The 15,530-nt window shown below is 40.9% G+C and overlaps 1 protein-coding gene across 3 annotated transcripts in view; it reads left to right on the forward strand.

The window, feature by feature from the left end:
- PTER (phosphotriesterase related) overlaps window positions 1-15,530 on the forward strand; it is a 29,618-nt gene that overhangs the window by 1,654 nt on the left and 12,434 nt on the right. For 2 of the 3 annotated variants that reach the window (XM_067562290.1, XM_067562291.1), the window contains exon 2: window positions 13,589-14,069. In XM_067562290.1, the coding sequence (XP_067418391.1) occupies window positions 13,638-14,069 (432 nt within the window). In that variant the 5' untranslated portion in view covers window positions 13,589-13,637. Of the gene's footprint in view, window positions 1-9,861; window positions 9,959-13,588; window positions 14,070-15,530 lie in introns of those variants that run through there. The other variant, XM_067562292.1, reaches the window with a different exon arrangement.

The following is a 15,530-nucleotide window of genomic DNA, read 5'->3' on the forward strand; positions in this document are numbered from 1 at the left end:
TCAGTATGTTATAAGATGTTTAAGTCTAGAACCCCAGAGCAGTCAAATTACAATCAGCATACAAAGATCTGGGTTATTATTCCTGCTGTGACTCCCATGTGAAAAGAGCAAGCCAAGGAGTAGAGAGGTGAAAGCATTGCGGGTCCAGTTAAGCAGCCTGTAACTAAAATAAACCCACAATACCGTGAGATAGTGTGTCCAGACCATGAAATGAATAGCATAGCATCTGGTAGTTCCCATCTTCCCACACTGATAAGGGCATCTCCCAACTTTCCTATAGAAGGTTACTTTGGAAACAGAAGACATTTCTTCAGATTTTCAAGGACTCTGCAACAAATGTGATCAATGATGGCCACATTATAATGCACAATTCTTATTGACATGCATGGCTATCAACATAGGTAAGTTAGCCACCTCAATGGGAAACTTAACTACGGAGGGTTGCTTCTAGTTGGTACATGCATGCAAGCTCTTAAAGGAAACTCTAGGTGTTATGGGAAGTAGTGTTCTTCCTCTTTTATTAGGGCAAAGTGAATATCCCAGCATGGTTTTACGGCAGTCTGCGATTGAAGATTTCATCTTTTGGATAGAAGCAAGGTTCTTATGGTGCTTCTTGCAAGAGCAGGGATGTTAGCTTTGGCTGAATTTCTGTTGGACAGTTGTATTCTGCCTATCTAAAGTTACTCCAGTGGTTATTACATATGGCGTACTTCACTTTCTGTCCTCATCTGTTCTGTGGTGTTAAAAGTTTGCAGCCTTCTGCCTGTGAGGTGGCTGTATTTGAATGATGGGTGAAGTGATCCCTGGTAATATGCAGTTTTGTATTATTCTGTCAGGTACGTTGGGATCCTTGAATTAAAGACACTACATAAATGTCAGTTATTATTATTAATGCCTCTCTTTCATTTGGGAATTTAAACAGGCATAATGTTCTCCCTAGCGTCACCATTGTCATATTCAGTTTTGTTGCTATAATCAGAGATGGCAACAATGGCATTCAGATGCCTAATTACATTTCATAAAGGTGACTAGTACTAACTTATAAAAAAAATTAGTGAAAAATGCAACAGAAATTAGCATTATTGCTTCCTTCTGTTGTTAACAAGGAGTCAGTTTGAGCAGCCCTGTTGAGGCACTTGCTCATAAGGTACCTAAAACGAAGGTACACTGGAGATACAGAATACCAAGTGGGTAGTGTACCATTAGGTCTCCAGACCCCTCTAATATTTTTTCTCATTTGATTTAGGACAAAGATGGTGTCCATACAATAGGGCAGGGTCAAATACCAGTCAGAACTCAAGAAAAGTATTTTGTAGTCTGAGAGGGGCAGATTTTGTTATCAGAGTACCACCTCTTTAGGGCTAAGGGGGGGGGGGGCGGAAATGTCTCCCCATTTTTCCTTGCTCATAGTTTCAAGCAAAGTGTGGCTTACCTCAGCCAAATTTCAAGAGATAAGCATGTGAAGAATCATTCCTCATAATGCTACTCCTACATTCCAATCCCACTGGGAGTTTAAAGACATAGGGGGGCATTTCTCAGCCAGCTTCTCAGGAGAAAGAGGACCAAAGAACCAAGCTGTTTCCTGGTCTCAGCTCTGCTGAGGGCTTATAAGGAATTGTGATTTCCTACTTCTGTTCTCTCAGAATCTGATCCCTTTTATGGAAGTATAAAGAGAGGGTCCTTTCAATTTTCCCAGCTGTTTCTGCCCTCTCCTGAGAATCTCTGCAATGACTAGAGACAGCTGAGGCTGTGTTCTAAATGAAAGGCTGTTTCCCTACCATGGTCTGTACACCGTATGATGGATGGGAAGCTGAAAACTCTCCACCATAAGTTAAGACTCTGGTATAGATCTTGACAGCTGTAAACTTCCCTTACTGCAAGAAGTGGCTGCACATTATTCAGGTAGGCCCGGACAGCCAAAGGTTCTAAAGAACCGTTAGTCTGTCACAGAAAATTAATAGTGCCTAGAACAAAGAGGCTGCACTTCTGTGTCCTTGGGAAAATATTTGCCTGTGTCATGAGGTGCTCAATTCTTAACTTACCTCTTTTGTTTTCCTTCTCGTTTTCTTCCTATCTCAAAGTTTTGGCCACCATGTTCTTCTGTATTGTTTTCATTTTCCATTCTGGAGCTTGGGTGTCCAAGCAAGGCACAGTCACCTATGGTGATATGAAACAAAATAGGTTTCCTTGACCAGTTCTTGCATGAGTCCTGATGGACCAGGGCTTCAGCAATAACTGGAAAAAGGCCTAAAGACATGGCAAAGCAGCTGGCAGCCAGATCAAGGCAGGCTGTTGTCATTTAGAAGCAGTGGTATTATTATTGCTATTTATATTACTGCTTCACCAATCAAGATCACGAACCCAGTACCAGGGTGTTATACAAGCATGGGAGGTAGACATGATCCTTTCCCAGGAAGAGCATAAAACCTAAGGCCCAGATCTGGCAAGCTGCTCCATGTTGGTGAACCTCTGCACCTGTGTGGATGTAATCCCTGTTGAAGGCAGTGGAGCTATGCACAGACATAGGGCCGCCTCATGTGGGACAGTTTACAGGACTGGGGTCTAAGAAAGTGAATAATAATGAAGGGTGGACAACACGGAGACAGTTTTTTTCCAAAGGTAATTTTGTAATTACATTAGTAAATATCCTCTATCCCTCTCAGCTTATCTGCCGGCTGGTTTCTTGTTGGAGCAGAAATGGGTCTTGAGAAGGGCAATGGAAGCCACATACCTGATGTGACCATAGTGAATCAGGTCAGAAACTATCAACTGGCTCTGACCTTATGACTATGAAGTCATTGTATTTATTTATTTTTTATGGAAGGTGTACTTTTTCAGGGGAAATCGTGTAGAGTAGGATCTTTGGTATGAGGAGAGACCAGGCAGGCCCTGCTCCTTCATCCTATAAGCTATTTAAAGTAAAAGTTAGGTGTTGTCTTAAACTCTTGCAAGCCAAGGCTATAGCAGTACCCTTAAAATTGCTACTTCATGCATATGCATTTTGGTAGGATGTAGAGTTTATCCTTGCAGAATCACATGATGCTAGACCACCATTTCTCAAGTTTTCTCATTGCATGAACTGCATTTTCGACATGTAGGAACTACATACATGAACTACAAAGATTTGCTCATGGCCTACTTCCCCTTCCAGATGCAATTGCCTAACACCCCTATGGTAATTAAAGTAATTGCTCATGTGGAAAATTAATAATAAAAATTATTCAGTGTATTTGTTTAGCTTCTTTTAATGCAGTCGAGCAACTGGAATAAGGAGGAGAGCCAGCATCATCTGTCTAGTCTTTAGCCGGTGAACCACAAGCCATCTGGCACACTACTACACTAGGGAAAGGGACACACTATTGCATATCATTGTGAAACACTGTCAACACACTTTGCTGATAAGCGCTCCATACGTATTTGGTCAATAACTGAGAAATAAAAAACCCATCCCAGACCAGATCACATTATCCATCCCACCACCCTTACTGATTTTGGCCCCTTTTCATGTCTGAAGATCAAGAAACCTTGAAAATATTAGAGCCATGGCCTGTGAAATGGATCTGTGCCCCTCCTGGCTGGTAAAAGGCTGTAAAGAACAACTGCGCCAACCATTAACAGAAATGCTCAATGCCTCCCTCAGAGCAGTATGTCTGCCAAACTCCTTGAAAAATGCAGTACTGTAGTTTGCCCAGGCCTCAAGAAGCCAAACCTGGTCCCCGAAGACCTCTCCAGCTACTGTTCCATCTCCAACCTTCCATTCATGGCCAAAGTACCAGAAAGTAGTAGCCATTAAGCTCCAATGTCAGCCAGTATCCCAGAACCCTGCTAACAACAGTTCAGATCCAGGCACAACATAGTGGTGTTAAAAGACAACCTTCTTATGGCCGTGAACACAGGCTGCTGGACCTGTCTGCAGCCTTTGACAAAGTGTACGACCAGGTATTATTAACATGCCTACATGATACCGCAGGTGTAGATGGCTATGGTGGCTCCAATCATTCCTCTCCAGCAGAACTCAGGGAGTGGTGGTGGATAACTGCACCTTCTCTCTGAAAGGATCCTCTTCTCTTCAGTATCTTTACAAGACTGGGGGAGTGCTAGCAAGATGCTATGGGCTCAGCTGCCAGGAGAATGCTGGTGACACTCAGCTATATATCCTATTCTAAGCTGATGCAATCACTGCCACTACTAAGGTGTCAGAATTTCTACAAGAAATCAACTTTTTGGATGAAGAATGGCTGGTTTAAGCTAAATCCAGGCAAGACTGAAGCAATGCTGGTCAGATAGGGGAAACACTCTGAAGAACTAGTTGAGACATAGCCTTCAACTTCTAATGAAGGCTTACACCCCCATTCATCAAAGTAGTGTGAAGCCTCTGGATCCTGCTCAACTCTGCATTAAGCTTTCATGACCAGTTAGCATCAGGTCCCAGTTTTCAAAGCAATAAATGAATTAAGTTCTAGATACATTGAAGTCCAGATTTTAATCTGTGAACCACAGTGACAGCTACGTTCTTCTGGGACAATGCACATCACAAAGCCCAGGATGAAACGTGAGAGCTGTTGGAGCATTGTTGGTGGAGGAAATCTGGTTAGGGAACAAACTTCCAGAAGAGATCCAGCAAATCCAGAGTCTTTCCTTAGGAAATGCTGCAAAACCTTCCTCTTTGAGAAGGGCTTTCCACCATAAAAATTACACAACACTAACACCGTCTTCAACCCAATAAACTTTTACCAACCAGAGGGAAAAAAATGGGAAATGTGGAGAATTATTAAAATATATTAAAAAAATAAAAAACGTAAACCCTATCCCAAGCAGATTTGTTGCCCTCAAGAGGGAAAAATGCCACAGACTCCGTGAAGTTTGCTAGGGACTTCATTATTGCTACTGATTTTATGTGGAAAGCACTCTCATACTACAGTGAAGGTCAGCAGTATAAAACCCTAAGATAAATACTGGGATGTATGATAACTCCAGTAATTTTCTCGATGTTATAAGATGACTCTTGCTACTTTGTGCTGTTCTGAGCTGAATGTTTAGTGGGTGATTAAATTATATCCGATACATATTCCTAGCCCTGGTCTACACTGACCTGGCGATTCGGCGGCAGTCGACGGGAGTTACGCAAGCTACACGGAGTAGCTTGTGTAACTCCCATCGACTGCTGTGCTTCCTGTCTGCGCAGTGTCTTCACTGCACAGCGTCCCCGTCGATGCAGCGCTACGTTACTTGAGGGCGTGGTTTTACTCAGTCGACTTCCTGATCGATTGAGCGGGTCTACACTGACCACTCAATCGATCCAGAAAGATCGATCTGGCAGCGGCAACTTTGCCGCCGTCAGTATAGACATACCCTTAGCTAAAAGAGATTAATTCTACTAGACACTACAGTAATGCAAACAATAGCGTGCTTCTGTGTGCTGTTACATTTTACTTGTGTAGTTCCCTACGGCAAGGTGGGCTGCGTAATTTTTAAAATACACACACATGATATTTTTAAAAGTGCAGTACTAGAGTGAGAGCAAGTAGTAGTATTACAAAACTACTGCTTGGTATTGTCTTTAAGTAGCATGCCAATATATATTGTGTCTCTTAAATTCTTCCTGAAATCTACAGGTTAATTTACTATTCACGTATGAAATGTTTCTGTCTATTTCGGTTTCTCCCTGTTTCACTGGAATCATTGGGTGCAGGATTGGTCCTTTCAAGCATTTGCCTCTGTTTGTAAATAAATATGTAACCTATGTTACATCACATTTCCTGTGTTTGTATGATTATGTAAGGAAAGACCATATTATAATGCTCATGGTGGAACAAGGCAACCCTTATTTCCAAAACCGAAGGTCAATGAATCTTAATGTAACAAATAGCTCCTAAGCCATGCTATTAGAATTAATATATTTTCTATCACAGCAATCTGGATTTCGTGTTGTTATAATCTCTCATTGTAATGTAATAACAATAAAATGATTTCTGTGCAAGTCTAAAGAGATTGTGATAATACCATTAAAATGTGCTTACTAAATCAAAACAATTGCAAGCATGTGGAGACTATGTTTACGCGATTATTATGTTGTAGCAATGTGAGATTGCTACAGGAAACAACCAATTCAACCCTAAGGAGACTTCTCATTACAATGCCATTATAACGACACAATGACAGAAGTGCAAGTTCCAAATGAGAAAACAAGAAAGGGCCAAATCCTACCAGTGGGTCCCATAGCTCTCTGTCATACTTCTAGGGACAATAATAACTGCACTAGTGGTTAGTAGTAGACTAAACATGAGGATGATATTTTGTGCACCGTACAGTCGATTGTTGTAAAGGTTCACCTGGAGTTACTGTAATAAAGTCTAGGTAGCCATTCCAAGGCCTTAATGAAAAACTGCATCCTTAGTTGTACCTTATGTAGAGAAATAATAGTTGCTCTATCAAAATGTGTATACGCTCATTTAATTTTCAGAGACCATCATTTCTGTGTTTATACAGCACCTAGCACCGTCCTGCAAAATTGGTTTTTAAATTATTCTCTTTCATTCTATTTAACACCACTTGTTTTAGTGATTTACTTTTCTTTCTAATTAGTGATAGTGATTAGAATATTAGGCAGTAGTTTTCCTTCAGGAATTTAGTATCCTCTACATTTAGGCACAAATGCTGTTTCTGGCTCTCGACTCAGCAGATCCATGGAAGCTGGAATGGGGAAGGAATCCTTTACCCCAGACTTCAAATCAGCATTTAAGTTATTGCGTAACAGTTAGTGCAGCCTCAAAGACATAGTTGGCAGATCTTTGAATTTTTAGATCTATCTAGTTCCTTCCCCAAATCCTCTTCAATATTAGGGCTCAGGGAATGAAAGTGTCTGTTTGTCTATGAGGACTCCATCCATTGTAGTGGGAAGGGAGCTCAGAATGTGCCCTCTAGTCTTATCTAGGTCAGGAAAACGCACAATGAATTGAGTAAAGCTGACCAAAGGATAACAATTCTATTTCGTGACAACTTTCAAGGTTTCAAAATTTGTTTTCATTCCTCATTAGAACAAAATTAACACTTTTTGAATGTTTTTGCAAAAACATTTGTACTGAAATGTCCATTTTCAGGCCAAAACCTGAGCTTTTCCATTCAGGAAGGAGGAGGAGATGTGGGCCAGGTGGTCAGGGCATTGGCCTGGGATGTGGAAGATCCAAGTGCAAGTCCCTCTTCTGCTTAAGTCAGAGTAGAGTTTTTCATCCCAGCTCACTTTGAATCAGGCAGAGCAGGGACTTGAGCTTGGGTCTCCCACCTCCCAGGCTGGTGCTCTAACGCTGAGGTTACAGAGTGTGAGGGAATGGCATTGTCTCCCCTGATGAAAACTTCGATGAAAGTATATTTTTCTGAAAATGTTCCAACCAGCCCTAGAATTGAGTCCTCAAAAGATAGAGACGCTTCCTTTCACAGTTGCTTCCATTCTGGTTTCGAACATGCCAAAAAATCTAGAATATCTGTCAGAACTTGAAAAGTCAATAGCTGCAGTCCCTTGAATATTCAACAGCATTTTTCTGTTTCTCTCACCCAATTCCATTCTTTACAATATTTTTTGTGTGTACGTGTGTGTGTGTGTGTGTATAGCTTACATTGTAATATTATGTAACTAAAATGACTCATTTAAGGCTAGGAAGATTATATACATATAAATTTCTTAGTAACTCCTGAGCATTGGCCAACATTTGGGTCAGATTCTTCATCCTCTATTCTCATTGAATAGTACTTACTCATGGGATTAGACCCATTGAAGTCAAAGGAGGAAGTGCTACTCATGAAGAGTCAGGCTACAGAAAAAGGCCCTTACTATTAGTTGGAAAGTCTGGTCAAACTAGGAAACAAAGTTATGTCTTTGCAGAGAGTCCTAGAAAAGTACTGATTGTAATTGCATTCATTAATACCGTTTACTGATGTTCAGACTAGGCATGACCATGTACATATAAACCTCATTGTCTTACCTAAGAGAAGAAACATGTTTTCACAGAAATGAAATGGCAGTATATAAGACATGGACTGTAGGTAATTAAGCCCCCATTCAGCAAAGCACATAGGCACAAGGTTAATTTAAAGTCTGTGAGGGCTGCCATTGACTTCATTGGGACTACTCACAGTTTTAAAGCTAAGCACGTGCTCTTTGCTGAACTGTGCTCTTAATTGCTGTTTGTAGGTTTATATGAATTAGCTATAGTACCATCACGTGTTATCAAGGCAAGTATATCATTATATCATGCTAGAATTATGCTATTTGTGAAAGTCAACACAGAAGGTGACAGAACAGTGATTAAGACTTCATCCCAATCAGAATATTAAATTGTTAATGATATTTTCCACAATTCTTAATTGAGCTTAAACTACTTTAGCTAGCAATTAACTGAAGTCAATGAGAGTTACTTATAACTTGCAGGAAGAAAGCCCACTGTATGATCTTGATCAAGTCACTTAAACTGTGAATACTTCACGAATTTGTAGAGTGATTATAGAGCCTCAGACAAAAGATGCCATGGAAGTGTGTAGATGTATTTCTTTTAGGTTTGTATGTATGCAGTAATACAGAATCTTAAAAGTCAGCAGATTAATCCCTGCTCCAAGAAGAATCGAGCATTGGAGCAGATAATTCTAGGTTTTGTCTGACAGAAATCAGCAGACAGCTCCCACAGGCTATAAGTGGATGACACATACAAACAAGGGCCTTTGCAGAGGTCAGGCCAGATTAGTTGAGATTAATCTAATGTATCTGTGCCAGAAAGGAATTAGCAGCAAATTCATCTTGAAAATCAACATACATATCAAAATAGCTGTCTGAAAGCAAGCAGAAAACCTGATCCAGTGAGAATGACTTTGTTGAGTAATGCATTATAAGGGGGTGGCCAAACTTACTCACCCCCCCCTCCCCCCCGACTCCATTACCCACTGGGCAGAATCCTCTAGCCCCACCACCCAGCCACAGGGCAGAAGCTCCGAGCTGCCCATCCCAGTCTGGTAGGCGGAGAATGGGGGTGCATAGGAGTCTCTGCGAGCTGCACTTTAACTGTAAAAGAACTGCATGCAGCTCACGAGCCACAGTTTGGCCACCCCTGCTTTATAACATGAGTAAAAATAAAATAGAAAAATGTAGAAAATAAGAGGAAAATACCAGACTCTAATTGTTAATTAGCTGTATCTAGTTTTACCATAAGAGCTTTTATTTCCATTATATTCAGGACCGGCCTTACAGGTGGGCAACATGGGTGACCGCCCATGGTGCCGTGGTCAGGGGGGTGCTGTGGTCAAGAGGCAAGCAGCAGGGCAGTCCTGGGATGTGAGGCCATGGTAGGGAGCTCAAGGCAATGGAGGAGGGGGACAGTGGGGACCAGGGGGATGAGTGGGGAGGCAGCAAGGGCCAGGGGGGATGGATGGAGAGGCAGCAGAGGCTAGGTGCGATGGGGAGAGCCCAGGGAGGCAGCGGGGGCCAGAAGGGATGGTTTGGGGGATGCAGCAGAGGCTGGGGCACCAAAATACAAGTTTGCCCAAGGTGCCATTTTCCCTATGGCCATTATATTACATTATAATTACTTGTTCAAACATATTTAGATAGTTTCATAAGGCTAAAAGGTGCATTTTGAAAAGGGGGCGTGCAGAAGGAAAATCATTTGAAAGTGTGGTTTAATATGGAATGTAAATGTCACTGGTTATGCTGCCAGATTTTGGTTGAATGCGAGAGTATAGTTTTTTAGTGGGAAGAAAAAAACAGCAAGAAAAGAACTAAGTATTTAAGACACTCATCTTACTCTCTTTGCCTGGACTATAGGAGTGACAAGAATGACTCAGATCTTTGAATCTTTTCCAAAATAGTGGGCTGGTCTACAGAACACCAACTCTAATCAAGAACATTCAGTTAATGATGATGTCAGACAATTTGATTTTAATCACAGCCAACCACAGTTATTGAAAGAGAAAGGTATTTTGCTTTTAATGATTCACACAAGTGCAATCCCCTTCGAAATCTTACACTTCGTGACTTTGTTTGACAAATACCAAGTCAGTATACTAGTAAACGAGGGGTCTGTTTTAGCAAAGCGACTCTTCCTGTACCGTCGCAAACAAGTCAATACAATGAGCCGCCAGGAGCACTATTATTGTAATCCCATGTTATGGAAATGCCCCCAATAATATTTTATATTAAATCTACATATATATCACAACCATTTCTGCTGGCATTTACCTTTTAAATCCATAGCAGAATAGTCTTTTCTAACTGAGATTTTCATACAGTGTCTGCTTATACACAGGACGCACAAATACAATAAATCAACCATATTTGTCTCTTAAGGATGGCCAAGTTTCATAACTAGATTAACCACAATCACTGAAAACTGTATACTATGCAATGCCAGTCTCTAATCTGTAGCTGGTTCTTTATGCTTACATTGGAATACTTTGGATAGCTCTTTGTCACTATAAAATGGTGTTACTCATTATACTGTGGTACTTTGTTTAGCTCTAAAGATCAGAGATCTAGACATTATTAACTCCTTTGATATCTAAGGCTTAATGCCCTTTTGACTTAGTTCTTCTGTCGCATTAATAGAAAGTTAAACATAGAAAATCTGCTCTTAGGGCTTTACCAGTTACAGACCCATGTTTGTGATATTATTCATTAAAAGGGAGACAGAAAGGGAAATAACTCTCTCTTTAATCAACAGTGTATGCTCCAGTTAGTCCTATCCTCTGGACATCATTAAACATGTATTTTGTTTCATAACTCATGATTTTGGTTGACTAGGAATTATAACTGCATATCCTCAAGCCTTTCAAGCTAGCATCAGGCAGATCTAACTTGAACTGGGTAGTCAGCCTTGTTTAGTGTTAATATGGGAAACAAATTTAAGAGAGAGAGAGTGCTACTAATTCTAACCTGCAGAGATTCCAGCTAAATTTTTACACACTAGAAACCTTTGACATGGTGCAATTGTAGGTGGCAACCTTAAAAATATCATAGTCACTCACTGCCCATTTAATGTCTAGAGAAATAACATAACCTGGTTTAATCCAAATTAGTTGAAAGAAAACAATATTGTAGATTCAGCCATATTAAAGAAATGCTTGTCTAATCATGTCAGATAAAAATATTTTCACAGTGACATGAGGCTTGGGAGAAATTGAACTGGATCTGAATTTCTGCTGTGGGAATTCCTGCAGTTCAAGGACCAAATTCCACTCTCACTCACACTAACGTAAATCCAGAGGAACTGCAATGGAGTTATTTCACATTTATACCAGGGTAACTGAGATCAGAATTTGTCTTCAGGTTATTAAAATAGGTGGAGATTGTCCCCCCAGAATCTGCACGCAGTAGGGCAAACAAGGTGTCCAATCACAGGCAGATTCCTGGGCATTAGAAGGGTATATTCAATCTTGGAGAATATTAATATTTTTAAAATGGAAAGTATCAGGCAAGTAATATTTAGCCTCGATGCCAAATATGTTCAGCTGATGGCTCAAACTGACAAAATGTGACAGCTGCTGGGGAGCAGAAAATCCTAAATGAACATACAGTGGTTGCTATTAAAAAGGAAACGTTTGTCTTAATGGGCTATTGCGATACCACAATAAATTGTGATATATTCTTTTACTTGGACTGTGATATTTTTGCATTGTAAATATCTTGATGTAAATTTAAATTTAGCTTTATTTCTAATGCCAACCACCGTACTAGAAATGACAATCAAAGAGCAGGGGGACTAGGACACAAGGGTGGGAACTCATAAATGGTGTCAGACAATGACATGACAGGGTGCTAAATGCAGCAGCTAAATACAATGCTGCTGGGTACTAAATGGCTCAGGAGATGAGTGATGGAAATGTCACCTCTCTCCTCTAGCGCAACTAGTGGACTCCATCACAATTCCAAACCTCCTTCCACACCTTGGGTGCCAAAAGCTCCAACTGCCTCCTGCCTAATTGACAGAACCTCCAGCTTTTTCCCTGACAACTTCTGTAATGCTTCTGCTTATTGTCAATGCAAAAATCTGCACCACATTGAAAACAAAATGTGTGAACAGTTTAAAAAATTGACTTTAATTAGAAAATAAACAGAGTTGTGCTGATTGTATTATGCATTTCCCTGCATAATCTGGTTAAAATTTCCATTCTTGAATGTACTTGGATCTGCCATTGAATTTCCAGCCTGCTGTAGAATCTAGGGAGCCTTCCTGCAGAATTCCGGTCCAGCTTTCTGCTAATAACACGGACCCTTGCCTAAAGTGGCTCGGAATATTCCGAGCCAAAAAAGGCATTGACAAATATTGGGTGAAATTCACAGCCACAAAAAAATTAAAGGTCTGGAGGGGATCGACTAATGAAGAAACAGTGAAAGAACTAAATATGTGTATGGGGCCAAATGGAGCTATCATAACTGCTGAGGGATGTAAATGCCAAAGAGGAATTGTTTAGGGTTCCCCTTTACAGCTCCATAAAGTTTAAACTTATTTTCCTTGCCGTCAGGTCCCTACATATCTGTGTCCCTCCCTACTTATCTGATCTTGTTTCGTATTGGTTCTCCACACCATCACAACTATCTCCCTTCATTTAGACTGCATCCGCACTGTGAGCTGGGGTGTGATTCCCAGATCGCATGGACATACTCATGTTATCTGTCATTGAGCTACCACACTAAAGATAGTAGTATGGTGGTAGCATGGACAGTAGTGACATGTACTAGAAGTCCAGAGTACATACCCAAGGGGTTCAGGTGTGTTTGTACATAGGGTGACCAGATAGCAAGTGTGAAAAATCGGGACGTAGGATAGCGGGTAATAGGCACATAGATAAGAAAAAGCCCCGAATATCGGGACTGTCCCTATAAAATTGGGACGTCTGGTCACCCTATTTGTACTCGTGGCTGCTAGCATGTGCTGCTGCTGCCTGTGCTACCGTGGCTACTATTTTTCGCATGCCAGCTCAGATGAGAGCTAGCTCAAGTATGTCTGCGCAAGCAGGGAATCTCACCCCTAGCTTGTAGTGTAGACATAGCCTGAGCCAGCACAACAATGCCAGCAGCCATGCTCCATTTTTCTGCCTTTCTCTTTGCTCTTATGAGAGCCACCCCCTTTCTGAGCTACTTGGCAAGTCTGCTAACTTGTCCTTGTTTGAATCCCACCCTACAAGTTCTATCTATCAATATTCCTGTAGGATATTAGTGTGCAGAGACATTTATTAATCTTTCTTTATCCATTACGAGCAAACAAAGCATGTTTGTGATTTTTTTCCACTTTCCAAACAGCTGTCCTAAATATTAGCAATAAGGTTGGTTCAGAGGAAGATAACTGGGAGGAACAATTCAAAAAGAAAACACAGGCTGAATATCAGGGAAAATGTCCTGCTAGTGAAGTCTGCTAAACTGTGGGACAGTTTCCCACAAGGAAGTAAAGAAAACTCCATCTTAAAACGAGACTGGACAAAGCATTTGAAAATGTATTGTAAGGAACAATCTACACTGCCATTGGGAGTGAAATTCCTATGTTGTATAGTCACTTTGTTACTTTTTATGCAACTTTTTTCACCTTTTATTTCCCTTCTTCTTTTCTAGCAAGTGCTTGTTTACAGTCCGGATTCTTGCCTTTTAAAATAAGAAGAAAATGCCTTCACTGAGTGGGAAAGTGCAGACCGTATTGGGCCTTGTGGAGCCAAGTCAGCTTGGCTGCACCATGACCCATGAACACTTGACAATGAACTACAGCTGCTGTTATGTCCCGCCTTCTTCAGGCCAAGAAGCTTTGTCTGATGGGTCCATTGAGATGAAGAACTTATTTTGGATTAAGCAGAATCCCTACAGCCATAAAGAGAACCTTCTTCTGTATCAGGAAACAGATGCAGTAAAGGAAGAGCTGTTACATTATAAGGCAGCAGGTGGTGGGACGATAGTGGAAAACACAACCACGGGCATCAGCCGAGATGTGAAGACTTTAAAGAAGCTTGCTGAGGAAACCGGGGTCCATATTATTGCCGGGGCTGGGTTTTATGTGCATGCCACTCATTCTTCTGAGACACAAGCTATGTCAGTGGAGCAGGTAAGTACTTGCAAGTATTTAGTAAGATACTGCCCTGCAGTCATCTACAAATGGCATGAATGACAGGTCAAGCACGACTTAACAAAAATCTAAGTATATTCTTCTTGAAAATCTGTGAAAACAATTATAATTGTGTTTGTGCGAATTGTATCTGCACCCAGCTTTGCCACTACAATCTGTCAACATTGCCATTTTCTTTCAGGGGTTTATTGTAATCTAGCCGTAAAAAATGACTACATGTGTACAGCATCCTGGCACAGCTGTGAAAATTCTTTCTTTTTCAAAATACTGGGATGCAGATATTCTCCCTCTAATGTGTCCTCTGTTTCCTTTGTCCCTGTTTTCAGCTAATCCATCCCAACAAAACCACCCCAAACTTTTTTTAAAAAGGAAGTAAATAAATAATTGCAACACTAACAAGCTACTTGCAAACCATCACTCTGTTCACTGTGCCTGTGTGTTATATGCTTTTCCCTTATCCTTGTCTTATAAGGTCTTTGGAGCAGGGACCACCTTTGTGTTTGTACATGCCTAGGACAATGGGGTCCTGATCATGGCTGGGATCCCTACACATTACCATAATACATATCCACTCCTCTGGTTTTAAAATGATATGAGGAAGGAAGAGGGGAATTCTCCAAGGCAGATGACAAACTGAACAGCCCGAAGAGTGTGAATGTAGTGAGCTGAGCCGAAAGTAAAAACATCTGCTATATTTACAAAGGAGTCAAATTAATCTTAAAACCACAGAGACTGATTCTCAGTCTCTGTTAATTTGCATAGTTCCATTGAGGTCAGCATCACTGACCATAGTGACCTTATGTCAGCTGAGGAGCTGGCCCAAATTGCTGTTTCTCAAAACTATGCTTGATTTTCTTAGAGTTAAACCATCCAAAATGTGTGTGCCAATTTGAATGGATCCGTACGGTAAAAGTTCCCTAATTGTGGTCCATGGACCACTAGTGACTTACAGAGCACAGTGTATGCAGTGTTGTTGGAGCTCTGTTGATCCCATTATAATAGAGAGACAAGGTGGGTGAGATAATAACATTTATTGGACCAACTTCTTTTGGTGAGAGTGACAAGCTTTCAAGCTGTTCTTCAGAGTGCAGTGTAGTCCGCAGTCCACTCAATAATTGCTTAATCCAGTCCAGTATGTTGATAGGTACCTGGCTGAATGTCTGCACTGATTGACCATGAAAAATGATCAAGGATTCCATGGAAACATTGCTAGGAACATTGTGGTCTATTTTTTCATTAGGACACGGCTAAATAAATAGTAAGTTTTGACACTAGCATTAGTTAAACCAGGGTGGGATTTAGTGTCTCCAGCAATCCATGCCATGATTACTTAAGCCTGGCCAAGATTTAGGTAAACCCTATTTGGTAACATTGCAATCCGGATGGTGTTCTTCAGATAGTCACAAGGAATTCTAAGAGCTGTATTCTGTTTCTGTTGCA

Source organism: Emydura macquarii, unplaced genomic scaffold (genome assembly GCF_026122565.2).
Source record: "Emydura macquarii macquarii isolate MOO-44397 ecotype Brisbane River unplaced genomic scaffold, CSIRO-AGI_Emac_v2 contig_2422, whole genome shotgun sequence".
In the NCBI taxonomy this organism is placed as follows: domain Eukaryota; kingdom Metazoa; phylum Chordata; order Testudines; family Chelidae; genus Emydura; species Emydura macquarii.